General features: G+C 39.7%; 1 protein-coding gene across 1 annotated transcript in view; it reads right to left on the bottom strand.

Moving 5' to 3' along the window:
* The window catches only part of SPTA1 (spectrin alpha, erythrocytic 1), an 89,878-nt gene that overhangs the window by 32,113 nt on the left and 38,057 nt on the right, over positions 1 to 19,708 (bottom strand). Inside the window, exons 18-30 of the mRNA XM_053607951.1 lie at positions 16,713 to 16,835; positions 13,197 to 13,414; positions 12,264 to 12,356; positions 10,334 to 10,471; positions 8,886 to 9,037; positions 8,056 to 8,242; positions 6,983 to 7,084; positions 5,511 to 5,602; positions 4,425 to 4,569; positions 3,505 to 3,686; positions 1,665 to 1,764; positions 1,355 to 1,552; positions 449 to 592 (exon numbers count right to left, since the gene is read on the bottom strand). Coding sequence (XP_053463926.1) covers positions 449 to 592; positions 1,355 to 1,552; positions 1,665 to 1,764; positions 3,505 to 3,686; positions 4,425 to 4,569; positions 5,511 to 5,602; positions 6,983 to 7,084; positions 8,056 to 8,242; positions 8,886 to 9,037; positions 10,334 to 10,471; positions 12,264 to 12,356; positions 13,197 to 13,414; positions 16,713 to 16,835 — 1,874 coding nt within the window. The remainder of the gene's footprint in view (positions 1 to 448; positions 593 to 1,354; positions 1,553 to 1,664; positions 1,765 to 3,504; positions 3,687 to 4,424; positions 4,570 to 5,510; positions 5,603 to 6,982; positions 7,085 to 8,055; positions 8,243 to 8,885; positions 9,038 to 10,333; positions 10,472 to 12,263; positions 12,357 to 13,196; positions 13,415 to 16,712; positions 16,836 to 19,708) is intronic.

The following is a 19,708-nucleotide window of genomic DNA, read 5'->3' as shown; positions in this document are numbered from 1 at the left end:
CTCCTAGAAAAGAATAGAGATATCCTTTATAGATTCGGGGGTCAAACCCAGGACCAGAGGGCAAATGCCTCACAGGGAGGTAGATTTCAGTTCAGTAAGAGGATAAAGATCTAGTAAGTATACTGGGAAGAGCTACGTGAGTACTGAGTTCCCTAAAGAACAGACACTTCCCAAGACCCTTGAAGAGGGTGAATTCTGCATAGTAGACAAAGTCACTTTTAATTCTACAGGTTAGGTTTTAGCATGCTGGACTTAAAGTAAGAAAGTCCAATGGCTACATGTGACTTGGGTAAGACACTGTCAAATGTTCAGCTTCCCTACTTGCTCAGGGTTTTCTGTGAGAGCCAAATATAAATCAAAATGCTTCCAAATCATAACACCAGACAAATGTGTAGGATTTCTGCTATTATTAGAATAGCTGTTAATAAAATCCTTACATTATTATTACCTGAGCAGTGATAGCTTTGTCCAGGTCATCACGTTTCTTCATCAAGGCCTCTAGACTGTCTAAGGAACCCTTGTCATCTGACCTCAGGAAATTCTCACGTGCCACCATCCAGCTCTCAACCTGATCACACTTCCCTTGGAACAACTATGGGGAATTAAATTAGAGGCATATGGTATATTAATTCCAAGGCGGCAGAAGAAATACTCTTACCCCCTGCCTATGACAGTGACAAAAAGGAACCTACAGGCAATGTTCACCATCTTCTAAGAAACCCTTGGGGAATCTTAGCTATTCTGAAACTATTACTCTTACCTGAACACACACTTTATGCTTACATGTAAGCTATCTTCAGCTCTTGGAGTACCAGTTCCTGTTTCCTACACCTGCTGAGCAGGGGCTGATTATTTAACACTCCGTTAAAAATTATCTTTCAGGGTAACCTATGACACCCCCCTCTTTTCTCTCAGAAACTTTTATGACTTCTTCCTGTTTAGCATAAAAAATCCATATGTGTGTTTTGTTGATAATTATCTCACTGTACTAGACAGATCTATCTGTATGTCTAAGTTTACTACTTAACAAAAGAGACACTATCTTTGTGGCCCCAGGGCCTTTATAGGTTCACCATAAAAATCAGTCAACTGATCCTGCAATCCGTAAATAAATGAAAATCACCCCACTTCACACCAAGGACTGTGGACTCTCTTGTTTAACTTCTCTAACAGGAATAAGAGCTGAGAACATAAGAACAGTAAGTCCGCAAAACAAGAATACAATGCCAGATAATCAAGAGATGCCCCCGCATTTAAAACATGAACAATCTAGTGAATCCATAATAACCACATAATGTTTCCCAGAAGGAACAGACTGAGGCTAAATACACTGACGAATGGAAGTTTGCTGCACCTGCAGCTCCAGACACTGGTCTAGCATCTTCTTGCGTTGTCCCCAAGCCTTTTCCAAGTCATCTCTCTCTAGTCTGACAGCTTGAAGGGTTTTTTCAATTTCAGGGCTAGCTTGATGCCCACTGTCTATAAGTTCTGCACCAAAGTCTTCTAAGGCCTGGAAGGTGGGAGCCTCTGCCTCTATGTCAGCTTGATGTTCCTGTGGGAAAAGGGGGGGGGGAAGAGACCAATGAGGTTAATTCCATTGAAAGTTTTAAAATGGAGAGAGGTTTTAGGTCAAGTGATCCATGGCTGTGGCTTCTCAGTCATACCTGGTGCCTCTCCAGCAAGATCTCTGTGCCAGTTAAGTCTTCAGCCAGTTCCTGTGATGACACCATGCCACCAATGCCACTGATCCAATTCTGTAGGTCCCTACGGAAACAGGCATATTGGGATTGGCAAGACCAAAACAAACAAGCAAACCCAAAGAAAACAAAAACCTTGCAACTTGCTAGGAGGGCGGTATGTCTTGCAACTTTCTTCTCTCTAAAAACATTTCCAGAATGGTGTCTTTTATCCAGCTTTACAGGCTTCACAGAGATTAGGTTTGCAGTTTTCTCTGTCATTTAATGATAACAATCCCTTGCACTTGAAAATCTCATCTCTATTATTTCTTTTGATTCCGGCAGTAAAGCACTTCTGCTGTCATTCAGAGATAAGGGAGTCAGTCTAGAGAAGGTGAGGGATCTGCCCTGGGATAGAGCTAAAAACCAACATCCGGATTAGAACCCAGATCTCAGGTCCCTTGGACTGGTACATACTGTTTCTTTTAAGTGGTTTCTGGGAATTAAACACATGTTCTGCTATGGAAACTCAGGGGATAGCTTGCCTATTTTATTACATCAACTATATATTTAGTTAAAAGCATATATGATGATTAAATTAAGCATCTCATATAGAATCTACTTACTCTTGTTCACTTAACAGAAATCCTTAACTGTAAGGAAGTTAGATCTCTTCTTTTAAAAAATCATTTATTGATTCATTTATTTAAGCAACTAAGTTTTATTTGGTGCTTGCTATGTATGTATTAAACACTGTGAGAAAGACATATCTGTGCCTTTTAGGATGTCACAATTTAGGTTGAAAGAAAAACACAGAAAAGTACATAGGCAAAATACCTATTTAAAAAATGAAAGCAAAAGTATCATTAAGAGGTAAAGTACATGTTTAGTGTTGCTCAGAGGCTGGGAATATGACTTCTGAAATATTGAAGGAATGGAAGGAGGAAACATTTGATTCAGAATCATACACATGCAAATATACCATTTTGTGGAATGTGTATGGGTGCTATTTATTAATAGTATATGAAATACAATAGTTTTCCAGAGCTGTTGAACATTTTCTTTCAAAAACATTGCATTATGATATACACTTCCTAGACTCCCAACTTTACTGCTTTCTCAGCAGACTGATATGATGGTACAGAATGCAGAAATTGTTCCATAAAGTATACATTTGCAAGGAGAGTTCTGGATTGTGATAATGTCTGCAAGACACTGAAAATTCTGTAGAAATTGGTACCAATATTTCTAAGCTTATCTCTTGCTACTTCTCCTTCCCCTCCGCCCTCCGACATAGCAAACCCACCCTCTGCCTGCCCACACTTCATGAACATTCTGCACCTTTCTAAGCCCCATGCCTTGGTTTGAACAATTCTGTTGGTACGAGTAGTTTTTGCTTCTGTTAAAATCCTGACTGATAAGGTGCAGTGAAATGTTACCTCATCTATGATGCATCATCTGTTCTCTTCACCTCTGGAGTCCCACTGTTGTCTGCTGGGATGTGTGTTTTAGTCCTTATTATGTTCTACCACAGTTACTTGTATTCTACTCTGCCTCTTTGATAGAACGAAAACCTCAATACCCCACAACATAGCACCCAAAATACAGTATATACCTTTACAGAAGCTTGCTTAATTGGTCTATATGGTCTCACAATCCTTCTAATTTCAATATTTTTGTGCCTAACCAGAATATGCCTTGGACATGGTGGTGCCCTCACACCTAGCAGTGAAGAGCATCTGTACCAACACTTCTAGAAGCTCTCCTCAGGGGCCAAACATGACAATTACCCACCCCATCTGGTGGAAGTCTTCCTGTTGAGACTCACCTGGCCTTGCTGAGGAACAGGTAGAATTTCTGGGCCTCATTCAGGCCTTCTTTACGGTCCTGTGTACGTCCTTGCAGGTCATCCCACGCCTCGTTCAGCCCTAGTCGCTGTCTCTGTAGGTCTTCAGTGGCATCTGGATGGGATTTACTGAGACGCTCTGCTGTCTCCCCCAGTATGGTCACCTGCAAGGTTCAAGAGCTCCGAAAATTAGCCTAGAGTTACACCTGAGTCCTAGCAAAGGAAGAGTCCTGAGTCCTGGTATTCATCTCCCAAAATGGACATTCATGATATATGTGCTTTACTACTATATAAAATACTACCAACATTTAGTCTACATGATAACTTGCTGAAGTAGTCAAAATTGACTTTACCATACTTCTTTTCAAGACAAAAAGATTGTGGAAAAGAGTGGATCGATGACTCTGTGGTTAGTGGTAACACCTATTAGGGTACCCGAGGTCCTGATGCTTCATGTGAAGATCTTTCTAATATGGATATCATCTGTGCTTCTTTTCACTCTGTATGAAAATATCAACCTGTTTAATGCTTCTGAGTGCATCTGGCACATAGAGGTTGGGGTAGGGTTAAACTTATTCAATTTCTGATTAAAACAAAACATGGTCAGAGGCCTGACCATCCTGGGTGTGGACATTTGCTATATCTCCTGGATTATAACTAGCTGCCACAAATTCTGGTCGCTTGGAACCCATTAATGAGGCAAGAGACACAAGATACTCACTCAGATAATAGGAGTTTGACATGTTTTTCCCCCTGATAAAGGTCATGGGGCATGTCCTTTTAGAAGTCTTGCCTTAGGGACTTATAAGTATGATGCAAGATGAAGAGAATATAAGAGTATGGGACTGGGAAATGGAACCAATGAAGAGAAACAGTTGAAAAAGCTCAAAGGCATATCTTACCTTTTCCCCAAGGGGTATAAGGTCTCTCTCAAAGACCTCATGCTGTCGCTGAAGGGCCTGAACACTGAACAGGTCTGAGCCAGGGTCCGCAGCATTGAGAGCCTGACACTTCTTCTCAATCTGCTCCTTTGTGTCATCTGCTTCTCTGGTACACATGAGAGTAAAGAGTTTAAGAGTTAGGGTGTATATCAAAGTCAAACTAGCAGGGCTCATGAGAATGTCACCACAATCACCACCACCATCGCCACCATTATCATCACCACCATCACCACTACCATCACTACTACCACCATTACATCACCACCATTATCATCATCATCCTTTATAATGTACTATACACTAAAGTTCATTTAGTTTTCACAACTCCCAGAGATATAATTATTATTACCATTCCCATGATATATATCAGACAACTGAGGCCTAAAATGATATTTTCTCACAATTACACCACTGCTAAATGGTGGAACCCACGTTTGAGCCAGGTGTTGTGACTGCAGAACCACACATATTTTATAGCTTTCCATCTTAGGCTACACTAAGCACAGATGATATCCACATTGAACAGGCAGACCCATCTGCATCTCAGTTTTCCTTCCCTGCATCTTTAAAAATACATTTATACATGGTGAAGGTGTGTGGTTTTTGTTTTGTCTGTTTGTATGTTTGTGTGTATTTCTTATTGTCAGCAAGAGTTTGAAAATCAAACAAAATAATGTTGAATGAGCAATTAAATTCAGTGTGATGTCTCTTGCCCTCTGCTGTCTGCTTATAATTCAGAAATGTAATTATTCAAACCTCTTGTTTCTACTTCAAGTTTCTTTCACTATCATGGAAAGAGACACACACTACTAATAATGTGCCAGGACCCAAGCCAAGGCATTAGAAAATTGAGGTTGGCTGTCTGGGAGTATCTTGTGTGCCGTGTGGGAATCTACTACTGAAAAATCTGACCTCCTATTGGGCAATCATCTCTCTCTCAGGAAGCAGGGTTACACAAATAGCTATGATTCTACCACAGTAACTAAACTTTGGGGTGCTATGAGTTGGCTCTAGAGCAGTACAAAGTTTTAGGATGAAAACTGTTACCTGTGAAACATCTGGACAGCATGGGCACTGCCCAGTAGCTGCCGCTGCTCATCCGCAAGCTGTTGCAAGGAGCCCCAGCGGACATTCAGCTCCTGAAAGAGGCAGACACTTCAGACTGGAGGCAGAGAACTAGCTCAGATACCTTGGTGGTGTCTGAAGACTGGATGGGATCTAAATCATGCTCATTCCTATGTTATCGTCTTCAGAAATTACATAGCTTTACTTCTTTCTTGCAAAGCTTACGTTTGTGGCTCATTTTTCCTAGGGCAGCAAGCAGAGAAAGGGGTTTCTCTCCAAACTCAGGTAGAAGCATCAACCCTGGAGCAGTAATCAAGACCTGTTACCAGAGTCTACATTACAAACTCAGAAAAATGATTGGGAAGTGTTGCCTCAGCAGGTAAAAGATACCTTTCTCTAAGGCAACCATGATACCTTTCTGGGACCCGAATTGAATATACCTAATGGCCTAGTACAGCCTTACTTTTTCTAGAGGGTAAGTACATTGTTCCCCTGCACATTCCTTCCCCTTTTTATCTCAAAACAACCAATACAAAAAGAAGCAGAAAACTCATCATCGCTGGTTTATGACAACTCAGAGAGCTAGACTGGATGTTCACAAATGTTCATTAAGTCTTTTATCAAACCATGTGTCCAGATCTATATCAGGTCAAAAATGTCCCTGGCCCTGTCTCTGCTAACCTACATTCTTGTCCTTCTTCAGCATGTTTATCAGAATTTATCCCTTTCATAAACTTTCCTTATTAACTTCTTCCCAGGAACAAGCTCCTTTACCTGCATTTTCTTTGCATTCCTGTATTTGAGAATTGTTTGTGTGTGTGGCAGTGATGGGGAAGGTGAGTATTTATTGTAGTTTAAAGATTTTAGGTCAGTTTAAATAATTTCAATTCAAAAGTTATATTTTGGGGTAGAGGTGAAAGGCAAGAACTTAACGTTCAATTTCATAAAGCCCAGTACAGAAAATGAAAAGGAAATTTGGAGATTATGCTATCCAATACTCTTGCTTTTTGGATAAGGAAACTGACACCCTTTTAAATGAAGTGACTTGCCCAAGGACACAGCTGGGCAAGGATAGAGCCAGCACTTAAACCCAGTTTTCTTGATGTCCAGTGCCATATTCTCTAATCTTCCTAATACTGCCTCTTGAAGGTAAATAAGATTTTCTGATCCCAGTGCTTTTGTCTTCCTCTATCCCCTCTACAAAGAATACTTATGTGAGATCACAGAAGACACTAAAAAAATGTTAATAAGTAAACCTGCTGTAAGTTCATTTAAAAACGGATATGTTATTTGGACTATCATCTCCGACTGTTCCTGTATTTAGTGCCAAACTGCCATTACATTGTGCAGGTCTTAGCTAATCTACAGAATATAAAGTTGAGTTAATTAAAGAGAAATAAGAACTCCCAGAGCCCAACTTGGTGGTGAGGAGGAGTGGAGGGAGCCCTAGGTACCTGCCGGATTTGCGCTCCCTCTGGTGTTAGAAGATCTTCAAACAGCAGATCATCAGCTACCTTGTTGATATCCCTTAGCCGAGGCTCATTGGTCTTCAGATCCTGGATGGGAAAATTTGTGCAAAGCAATGTACATTTTCTTCTCAAGGATCTACCACACTTACTGGCCCATCTCTGCTACTCCTTGGCTAAATATTAAAACATGTATTAACTTCACTTGTAATGTACACCAAGCCTCTCTCCAGCAAACTGCCACTGAGAAGATGACCCTTAAATGCCCTGATGTCTAGTGGCTATCCAAACTTGCCAGGAGAACTATTATGTATCTATGAAGCATATCCATTTTTCTAGATTTCTTAAAATCTCCCCTGCATTAAGTCACACCATCAGAGTGATCTGCACCTGAACTGTATAATATTCTCTTCTATCACTACAAAATCCTCCACCTTCACAGAATGGCATTAACGGAGTTACCATCTGCCTGTGTTAACAGATGTTGTAAGAAACAGCTCTAGGGAGTTCTCCCCACCCCACACATACAGAGGAAGAGAGAAAATTCCATATTGTAAGAGAAAAGAAAGGAAATAGGGAGTGTGCCCTCACTGCTAGATCAGATACTGGGCTAAATCTGAGAGAAGAAAGGACAATGAAAAGGCTGTAGGAAGGCAAAACCTTAGAAATTGTCTGGCAATAAAGTCAGATGTTCTTCCCTTTTCTGCCCCAAACTCTGCCCCTTGGTTAGAATTTATGCACAGTCCCACAACGTCTCAAGGTCTCAAGGTGGGCATCAGGAACACAGCATGGTATGGGGCAAGTTTTGAAGACCTCGGGGAGATGGGATTTTGGAGTGGCAGAGCCTGCAGGCTGGACAGGTAGGATAACTAGTTTTCTTTGTGTTTTCCCTCCAGTTGTTGGCAACTACAATACCCAGAGATTTAGGGCTCTCAGTAGTTTGGGGAAGGATATTTAACAAATGAGAAATAAACTAAAGGTTTATGTAGAAAGAAATAGGAGATAAAAGGAAACAATAACAACCCTTAATAAGGTGTCTGGAGAAGGTTTCTCTTCCTCACCGTTTGGAACTCATCAAATTTTTTCTGCAGCTCCCAGACATCATCTAGCTCCACACCAGTGTTTTCTGCCTTTTTCTCTTGAATCCAATCCAACATGTCTCCGGCCTCATAGGCCAGCAAAAATTCATTGTAACGTTGCAGCAGACGCCGTCTGCGTTCTTCTGCCCTATCCAGCAGGGAGCGGTACCTGGTTGAAGAAGTCAAAAGAATGGGAAAAGTGGAATAAAAGATGAAAAAACAAACAAACAAACAAACAAAAAACAAAAAACCCAACAAAGCAGAAGAGTAGAGACAGGGTGAGGAAAAATAAAGAATAAAAGAGACAAAAGGAGAAAGAGGAAAAATCAAAAGAAGATTAGTCAAGGAGAGGAGGAAACAAAGATAGAAGGAAAAGGGCCTTGGGATCAGAGAGGTGAGTGTGTAGTATTGCATTTAAAAATCATAAAATTATCAATGACCCAACAGTATGGCTGGCAGTATCACATTTTATAAACATAACATTTTTACACGACAGGTGACAAGTGCATATGAAACAGCCTGGTATAATAAACTAAGACATGTTAGGAGATTAATGTGTTGATGAACATGAACGAATGAGGCTAGGGAATCTGAACACCTGTTTCTGTAAGTGTCTGACCCCAGGCCATTGACCTACTGGTTCCAGGGTTGCCTCTCCTCACCAAGAAACTCAAGTATTTAGAAGATCCTGGGTTTACTTTTAGTTCTTAACATCTGTAAATTTTCTGTGGCATCTCTAATCTAACAGACTCTTTAGCCAACAGGAAACATCTGGCCAAATACCATCCAGTTCTCCAGACTCCAGAACTTACTGGCTTTCAATCTGCTCCTGGCGCCGGGTGATGTTGCCTGGCTCCTCTCGCCGCCGCTGTGGGAGTGTCGGAAATTCATCGTGGGCCAGCTTTCTGACATGGTTAGCTGGGACAAAGCCCTGGTGGTCGTCGGCTTCCACCTTCCACCAGTCCTGAAGGCAGAGTAGACCCCAGTACTCCCTTACTTCTTGGAGCAAATGGGAAAGGCTTCAACATTCAAACACATACTTTGTTAGGCACAGGCAGAGGCCAATGGCTGAGGGAAGCTGACTACCTCAATGGGAGGCATGTCACCTTTACATATTATGGAGAGATTAATTGAGGAATTGCAGAGACAGGCTTCTGAAGTCAAGTACTCTGACATTCAATTTAAGACCTTTAACTTTTTCAAACTTCAGAGACACTTCTGCTAGTGATGGAGCACTTTGTTCACCAGAAATTTACAAAAAAGGACATGGAGCCAGAATCCAATTCAGAGTTCTTGGGAGTGGAGCACATGTGTATGACAAACTTGTACAATTTTTTTTTTTCCAGACGTCCTCCAAACTGTGAATCGTTCTGGAATTCATTTATGTGAGTATTGGCTATATTTTCTAACCACTCTGTAGTTAATTTCTTCGGAGAATAAAATGGTAAAGTGAAGAGGTCTAGACAAAGAGAAAAAGGGACCCAGCATATATTTTATTTGATAATGAAGTAGCTTGCCTTTCCAAAAATTCACTTACCTTTAGAGCAGTGGTTCTCAGCCTTCCTAATGCTATGACCCTTTAATACAGTTCCTCATGTTATGGTGACCCCCAACCATAAAATTATTATTATTTTCACTGCTACTTCAGGTGTTTATAATGTCTTAACCCATTCTTCTTCATAACTGAAATATGTGTTTTCTGATGGTCTTAGGCAACCCCTGTAAATGGGTTATTTGACCCCCAAAGGGGTCGCAACACACAGGTTGAGAACCACTGCTTTAGAGTAACAATATCCCAAACCCTCTTTTCTTCTCAAGAAGGTGTCAGAGTATAAAAAATTGCTTGAGTTCTCAAGGAAAATATATTAAAAATGCTGACCAATATTTTATCACTGTTCTCACAGGAATAAGATCTAAAGAAAATCAAGTTGATCAGGCTTCTCCTAAACCAAGACATAGTTGTTTTCATCACTATAAATATTTTTATAGAATTGCCCCTCATACATTCTATACTTGGGGACTAATTATTTAACTTTAATTCTTCATTTCTTTAATTGTGAAATTGGTATTATCATTCTAATAGATAATTGGAACTTGCATGATATTGGAGGAAAGATAATACTCCATCTGTTATAGACATTTAAGAGGTGAAATGGTAAAAGCATTGGGTGATGAAAACATGTATATCTGGTAGGGTTGAGAGAGATGGATCAGGAAGAGCCACTTTTTGATGGAAAGAAGGTTAGAAGGAAAAGGTCACCTTGCTGATGGAGCTCAGCAGGGTTAAGACATCATCTTTCTTCATGGTGACTTCCCGGGGGCTGCGGGCCTGGAAGTCATATAAGGCCAAGACCCTCTCTTCCCGAGAGGCTCCCTCCACTGGCACAGCCTGCTGTCGCTGAGCAAAAACAAGAAGCACTTATTAGTTGTCTGCTGGAAATATCCCCCTGCAGAGCCCACCAGCAGTGGGGAGTCCCAGGGCCTCACGGGAGAGAGTAGCCTCTGGATGCAGAGGTTAAAATCTGTGGATTTTAAAATAAGTGGATGCAGAGGTTAAAAATCTGTGGTCGTCAGAGATACTGCTTTACTCTAGCCCTTACCTGGGACAGGCAGGTTGGGAAGTGCTACTCCAGAACAAGTAAATATGTGGTTTGTCAGAAACATATGAAATACTCTAAGTAACTTGTTCTTAAAGTGGAAGGGGTAGTATGCTTCCCAGAGACAGTCCAAAAGAAACATATACATCAAAATTTCAGGAACATTCTTGAGTAGGTGGAAGACACATTCTCTATCACCACCCTTCCCTTTTCTTTGGCCTCCATTGATAATTCTTCTTATCCCCCTGACCTTTAACCCTTTATCGACCTAGGAGTGAGCTACAACACAGGAAAAGCCACAGAATTTAAAAAACTGAGAACATCAATTAAGGTCATTAAAGATACTTTGTCTCACTTTAGAAAGCAGCCTGCACTACAAGGGAGAGTTTTCTCTGATATCTACCTTCTGCAAATATAATATATCTGAGATAATGAGAAAAATATTACCTCTCCTTTTAAGCAATGGCTCCCTTTCTTCAGACTGGAGTTGAAGATGTACCTCCCTTCAGACACCCCTCCAATTGCATATCCTTCAAGCACCCTGTCTCCTCCTAACTCACCAGGCACATATCCACCTGTTCTTGTTGAAATACCCAGAGTGCACAGTTGGAGGAGGCATAGAGTAAGGGCTTCATGAACATATATCAACTGGCCAAACAGAGTCTGAGTCTTTTGTCTCCTCCAAGTGTGTGAATTCAGAGCCTCTCATTAGAAAGAATTACTGGAATATAAGCAGTATTATCTCTTTTATTTCTCCACTACACACAGGAAACACCTCTATATCATTTATTTGACTCCAACTTCATTGGTCTTCCTAACACTCCCTTTTATCTTGTCCCTTAGCTACCCTCATAGTCTTAACCAATTACATTTCCCATTTTCCAAATGCACTTGACCATTTCATGCCTCTATGCATTTGCTCTCATGGCTTATTGGCTAGAAAAAAACTTCTCTTCCTTTTCTGCACAATCCACTCATCTTTTTTCTTTACTAACTCAGATAATATAGATCATTTCAGCTATGAAAATTTTCCTATCTTCTAGTACTCTTATTTCAGGAGAAAAGAAGATTCCTCTCTTTGAGACTCCTTTTCCCATTCACACATCTGTTATACACAATTATTACTTGAATGTCTGGCTTTCTAATAGATTATAATTTTCCCGCAAATCAGGGTTTTTAAAATTCATACTTGCATACAGTAGACATTTACTAGGTATTAATATGGAAGAAAACCCCTAAGGAATGAAGAACAAAAATTATAAAGGAAGATAAGAAGAAGAGATGAAAACAAAGAAAAATAGGAAAGAAAGAATGAAGAAGGGTAAAAGCCTAAAAGGAAAGAAAGGAAAGCCAAAAAACCACCAAATGACCAATGAACACATCATAACATTTATTGACAACTTCTTTTACACTAAATCTTTGCAGATGAGAGAAATCTACAATTTCTGCCTATAAGTACCATAGAATTTAGTATTTTCTTTGCAATTGTTTTCCAAGTTGTAAGAAGTAAAAAATCAGTAATAAAAAATCAGTGATAAAGAGAATTCCTTTTCTTCTGCAGGAGTGTGGTTCTTGTCATCTCTAAGTTCTTACCTGGCAGGCTTCTGCCTGGTCATGTAGAGCTTCTATACTCTTTCCGAAGGCATTGAGATCCACTAGGAAGGCCTCATGCTTCTTTAGAAGATCCTGGATTTGTAGATGAGAAGGTCATCAGAACAAATATAGGAACACTAAGTAAACTTGGGAGATGATTCAGCTAGTATTATTTTGGGTTATGTTGATTCTCTTAAATCCTAGTAAGAGCCACTTTCCATCTATTATTAATTTCTTTTTAGCCCTAAATTTGTAAGACTCAAGAAAATAGGAGTTAATAAATAAATAACAATTTCAATGCGTTTGATAAAATAAAAATTAACTCAAGTTTGCACAAACATTTTTACCAACACACATCATAGTTGGAAGGGGATGCTGTTAATATTGCTGCTTTACAGGACAAACATAAGTACAGCTTTAAATGTGCATTCTAATTATTTCCAGTGCCAGACATGATACTGGCTTCCTATAGGACAATGAACAAAAGAAGTGGATACAAAGGGTAATTATGACCCTTTTGAGGTTCTCCTCGTCCCCAACATCTGGCTGATTTAATTTCAATAAAGTAATTAAACTGTCCATATCATAAAACTACAGGGACATGGTTGATTTATGAATGCCCAAGGTTATTCTGGAAAGTTTAGATAGGACCAAGATGGATATAAATCTCTGGTCACAACTTTTGGATTTGCACAATTTCTAATGAATTTATGGATCTTTGTGGGATTAGAAAAACGTGGTGTATATTTTGGGGTCCCTGTCAAGTCCAAGGGAGTCTCAACAGATGGAAGTCCAAAGATGATCACTCTGGGACCTCCAAATAATCTAGCAGAACCTGTAGCTGTCCCATAACCTAAGCAAATCTCAAATAAATAATATAGTAGCATTTCATGAGGATTCACTAGACAATGTGCACCTCCACCCACACTTTACCCCAGCTGCCTCTTCATCAGCCCCATAGTTAGTGTTGTCCACAATAGGCTCCTTCTCTCTAATCCATGCTTCTGCTTCATGCAGGTCAGCCAGATACTGCTGGAACTGGGCATTGGCCTTGAGATCATTCTGCCGTCTAGCTGCTCGAGCACAGAGAGACTCCATATTCTGGTTCAAACTCTTGATCCTAGAGGCCACATCTTCTGCAGCAAAGTGTTCTATGGAATAGTTATAAAAAAGTTGAGTATAACCCTCATTATTGTCTACAATATTATATAAACCTCTTACTAACTTTGGAAACAAAATGGAAGGCATGAAGATAGTATTGCATTTAGTCAATGTCACATTTTTCTTAAGTTCCCTGGGAACTGGAGTGAGATGAAATAGTAGTAGGTGGAAATGGGGGATAGACATGTATGCATGATGGTGAATGGGTTGGTGTAGTCAAATATATCCTGAAAACAGAATACTTGTGTGTGGGTAATGCTCAGAATTCCAAAACACATCTTCTATAGACTGAACAGAAAAATAAATAGATTTCCATATCTTCCTATGACAGATTTATCATTATAGGAGTAGCTTTTTCACCCCAACAATGAGAAAACAGGGAGGACTAAGATACAATGATTTTCAGACAATGAGTAGAAGATTGTGACTCTTGAGAGATAGGAAAGAAATGAGATATGTCCTATAGTTGCACAGCTTACGCCTTGGGAAGTTTCTGGGATATGGTGCAGGGAAGGCTAACCCAAACAGAACCTACCAGTGATACTTAGTTGAGGAGGCAGATATCAGAGTTCGGGAAACATAAGAGAAGAAGAGAGAAGAACAGAGAACTTGTGAGGTGGAGAACTGAAAAGGAGTGTGCTGCAGAGAGCCACAAAGAGGTCTCCTAGAATATCTGACTCACTGTTCATTTGCACACATGTGTAAGGAAACTCCTGGAGGATGACAAAAGAATTACTTGGAAATAATAACCAAGCAATTTCTAAATAATTCCTAGGGCTCATGTAAGGTGTGGAATGCTTAAAATTACCACCCACTAAAGTGGAGGGATATTGTAATACACAGGTAGGGTCATTGAAAGGGTAACATCTTAATATTAGGCTCAACTCTAAATTGGTACCAGACTAAAGGCTGTCCTGGAAATACTATAACAAAGCAGATCTGAGAAGCTCAACAACTGCAAAACCAAAGAAACAAAGCCACATTAAGTTATATCATAATCATATTTCTTAAAACAAATTACAAAGAGAAATCCTTTAAAGAGTAAGAGGGAAAAAAGACACTTTGCATGCAAAGGAGCAAAGATAGTGATGACAACAGACTTCTCATCTTTAAAGCACTGTAAAAAAGAAATTGCCAACCAAGAATTTTATATGTTGTGAAAATATTTTTCAAAAATTAAGGTAAAATAAAGAATTTAAATGAACAAAAGCCTAGAGAATTTATGAGCAGACCTGTGCTACAAAGATTGTTAAAGTTCTTTAAGTATAAGGAAAATGATACAGATGGAAATGTTAACCTATAAAAGGTTAGTGAAGAACTGTTCTTCTAGTGAAAAACACTAGAAATGGTAAATATGTGTTTTTCCACATTTTTTAATCCCATTCAAAGGTAATCAACTATTAAAACTACTAAACACATATGACAACTACTAAACAAACATTGTTGAGTTTATAACATATATAAACTTAAAATATCTGATACTGATAGCACCAAGGATGAAATAAGATAAATGGAAGTATGTTTGAAGATCTTATATTGCACATGAAATAGTATGATATAATTTGAGGTTAGACTTATCTTTTAATTATTAAAGGATTGGCTCTCAAATTTTTGCTGCCAGAATCCCTTTACAATTTTAAAGATTATTGAGGACACACAAAAAACTTTTGCTTTTATATTTATCCCGATTGATAGTTACTGTATCAGAAATAAAAAAAAAATTTCCTAACAAAAGAATACACAAGTATACATTCCACTAGACATTAAAGCAATGATATTATTATACATCTGTAGTCTCTGAAAAATTCCACTATATGTTTGTAAAATAATGAATATTAAAAAAAGTCTTAACATTATTTTGAAAATATTTTGATTTTGTGCACCCACTGAAAGTGTCTTAGAGACTACCCCAAAATGACCCAAAACTATAATGGGAGAATTGCTGCACTGGAACAAACACATATACACATATCTCAAACAGAACTATACCTAGTAGGCTAATACAGAGATAAGATGGAAATCATATAACAAATACACAATTGATCTAGGGAAGACAGAAAGTGATGGGTAAAGAGAAAACAATAGCAAAATGCTAGATTTAAAATCAGCCATTTGATAACTGCACTAAGTGTAAATGGTTTAAACACTCCAATTAAAAGGAAGAGATTACCAGACTGGATAAAATAAAAGCAGGCCTAATTGTATGCTGTCTGTAAGAAATCTACTTCAAATATTTAAAAAGAAAACAGAACAAAAGCAAAAGTATGGATAAAGACCATGCAGAAAATAATCAGAAAGATATATTAAAATTACACTAAATAGTCTACGGCCATACCACCCTGAACGCACCTGATCTCGTCTAAAATTACACTAAATAAACATTAGGACAAAGACAATCCCAGAAATAAAGATAATTATTTCATAATACATATAAGAAAGATTTAACTTAATCAAAACCAACAATTGTAAGTGTATAAGTACATTAACAGTAGAGCTTTAAAATACATGAAACAAAAAGCAATAGAATTGAAAGAAATAGACAAAATCCACAACTACAGTCAGAGATTTCAAGGGAAAAAAAATGTCAAATTGTTCTAGTAACACAGGAATGCTGAATACACATTTATCAGTTTGACTAACTCAGTTGAAAGCTAAACTTTTGTTCAGCATATGGAATTTTAATCTACATTTTTGAAAACTATTAACTAGCTGGCAGCCATCAACAGAAGGAAAATCCTGATATGATCTGCATTGCTTATATCATCCCTGGCCTGTGATGTTCAGTTTTAAGCCTCATATTTAAGCAGTAGGGATTTCTGAATATAGAAGACTAGGATGAGAAGAGGCATTGAAACTATATAAATGATAAATGTAAAGAAACGGCACTGTTCACCATAAACACAATACAACACTTCCAATCTAAGATCTATCTTCACAGATCTGAAACATTCTACCTGGGAAATGGACATGATCTGTTTTTACAGGGCTTTGAGACATACCCTCTACAAACTCCACAACTTCTACAAAGATGCATATTGATAATTTATTTTATTTTTATAATTTGGGCTTTATAAAATATAGAATACTGGCTCACAAGATTGGAAGATTCTTATTATTGAAATATACAAGCAAAGTTGTATACACATCTATCAGAAATGCCCCTAGAGGATTATGAAGGAAAATGAATCAGTTCTTTTTAAATTCACTTTAAACCCTAAGATTGTGCAAACTTCTTTCCAGAGGTCTGTCAGAGTGATTTTGGGCCAACTTGGTATGAATCATACATACCTTCCTCTACCATTTTGTTTCCCCTCTCTGTTATTGCTTGGATGCGTGGCTCATGGCTGGCAATGTCTGCCAGGATGACTTCATGCCTGTTGAGAAGATTCTTGGAGGCAATCAGGTCCTTTCCTACAGACAAAAGAAATTTCAATGTTTGAGATTATCCTGGTGTGTGGAAGTACTATGCCTCCCTTTTTTATGACTCTCGGATCTAAAGGTTTGTCCCTGTAAAGTCATAATCATTGAGTTGATTTCTTTAAGTTTATAACATCTGTGTTAATTCTATTCATCTTTATGTTATTCCCCTTCCTATTTGTACTAAGAAATTTCAATTCATTATTATACAAAAAAAAAAGAGAGAGAAATCACTATTTTTATTGGAAGAAAGATAGAAATGCAATTAATTCTTAGCTTATCTGTCCTATATTGTGCAACCAATTTTCTTCTGGTATATTTTGGTATGCAAAGCAGGATCCTTCACTTATAAATTTCTGCATATTTCACAAAGTTATTAAATCCTCTAAATGTAAGTTTTTTTCACTATGAAAAAATCACAATGGCTCATGCCTGTAATCCTAGCCCTCTGGGAGGCAAGTAGATTACTTGAGATTAGGAGTTCCACACCAGCCTGAGCAAAAGCTAGACCTTGTCTTTATATAAGAATAGAAAATTTGGCAGGTCATAGTGGCAGGCACCTACTTGGGAGGTTGATGCAAGAGAATTGGTCAAGCCCACGAGTTTGAGATTGCCATGAGCCATGGCACTCTACCCAAGGCAATTGCACAAGACTCTGTTTCAAAAAGAAAAAGGGAAAATAGTACCAATTTGATGAATTATTTGTAATGATTAGACATAACTTATTTAAAAACTTCACTTATTTCCTGTCTTTAACAAACATACAATAAATGTGTAAATTTTCTCCATCTTCTAAGATCTCTAATTCCTGCTGTCTGCTTCATTTTCCCTCTCTCCTAACCATGCTTGCTCCCTTCTAAACCTTCTTTCTCAATATTTCCTATTTAAAAATCTCTCTCCAGAAATTCTCTATTGCTTTCCCATGAGCCTCAGGTTTTTCCCTTGTAGGTACCTTTTCTAAACTAACCCTTCCATTGTCTGCACTATCCAGCCCCGCTGATGCGCCCAGACACATCTGGAGCACCCTATTTATGCACACTGTTTTCTCTGCTTCCATGTAAATGTCTTGGTACTGACACTGGTAAACTAATACCCTTAAAATGAAAAGCTGTACTTTGGGTTTTCAAAGCACTCTACCCCCAGAACTGGTGGCGGGGGAAAAACCAGTGAGGAAGGTGCGTCCCGCGGGCCATGCAGATACAGAAGTAAGGAGTGGTGGCAGGAGCTGCTAGTGGCAAGAAAAGAAGCATTGCTTTTAGGCATCAGCATATGGAAATCCATGAACAAGTTCCTTCCTCTGAAGTCAGTTCACATCCAGTTCCCCGCCAGATGATCCTTAATTGTAGATATCCTGCAAGTGGCCCATAACAGGCCATTAACAAAAAGACCTCAAGATTATGAATAGGGGCAGAGACAAGATGGCTGACTGAAGCCAGCTTTCCACAGAGGCTCCCATCCAGAAAGAGAGTTAAAGGACAGAAATTTGGCAAGTAACCTGGTGGATTAGAGCTGCACCAAGAGAGAAGGTTGAAGAACCCACATCAACCCCACTGAGGTGAGCTACGACCCCAAGGATACAAACAAAAGGTACAAAATTCATCACCAAGTGGACAGGAGTCCCCTCCCCCATGAGAATGGCTCAGAGTGCCCCACAAACAAAGGAGCAGAGTTCAAAGGTCCTCTCACTATACTCCATGGGAGAGACCCTCCAAAAACTGGACCTACCTCCCCTATTAGGGTACCACGGCATTCTCCTGCCAGGCATAAAACTGTATAAAACTATATATATTCTCTACCTGCAATTCTGAGTTCCCAGCACTCTCCTCCACTCTCACTCTGAGGTCTGGAGGCCTGTCCCCCAGGAGTCCAGATTCTTGGTTGATTTCTCAAGGGGTGTGGACAGGGCCTATACCGCAGATGATCAGTGATGATTCTGTGGCACAGGAGTGAGGAGAGGATGGTTGGCTGAGAGGGAATCACACAGCTAGAGCGGCGGTGCCCCAAGGTGCAGAGCAGCAGCCATTTTTGGCAACAATAGGGCTCACTCCTGGATATTCCAAAGCCACACTCCCTGTCTCCCTGGGCAACCAGAGGAGGCTGGGCATCTTCTCAGGTGCCAATCACTGCGGAACAGATCTGGGATGGAAACACAGGCCCTGTGAGTAAAGGGTTTGCCTGAGGCAGTACCAGCCTGGGTGGAGTGTGGGGACTAGAAAATGCACACTCAGAGATGGGAAATTCCCAGGGTGGGGCTGACCCACAGGAATACTTTACAGAGCCTAAGACGCATGTGGCCCTCAGGGGATCGTCAGCCTATAGACAAAGTAAGGCAGGAGGCTAGAACTGACAGCTAACCAAATACAAACTTGCAGGAGCAAAGACAGAGCCTGAGGCGCAGGTTCTGGGAACTCAAAACAGCTTCTCTTCTGCAGGGGAATTTAGCAGGGACAGAAACATATTCCTGCAAAGTTGTTCTGTTCTGTCAGTAACATCAATCAGGGGCGGGGCTGGAACTGAGTGAACACCCCTCAGCTTCCATCAAGTGCCTGAGGTTGTCAGGCCTCACCTCCCCCTGCTAGATAGAGGCATAGAGGCTGGATAGTGGTCTGGCTGAGCAGATATAGATTTCCTTGAGATTCAGGCAGTTGCAAACCCCTGGAGTATCTGCTCACTGGAGACAACTGGGTCACAGCCCTGTGGGGCTATCAGTGACTGGGTGTGACAGAGGTGCAAGGTGGGGAAGGAGGCATCAACATTCCCCGACCAATCTATTTGCTGGATGGGTCCTCCTGACTTCATGGAGCACTGGAGCAAGTCATATCTGAGTTGTCACCAGACCCCTGTGATCCAGTTGCCAGAGACCTTTT

This window comes from Nycticebus coucang, chromosome 10, assembly GCF_027406575.1.
Source record: "Nycticebus coucang isolate mNycCou1 chromosome 10, mNycCou1.pri, whole genome shotgun sequence".
Lineage (NCBI taxonomy): Eukaryota > Metazoa > Chordata > Mammalia > Primates > Lorisidae > Nycticebus > Nycticebus coucang.
Note: the sequence above shows the minus strand (reverse complement) of the source record. Positions and strands in the feature narration are given on the sequence as shown.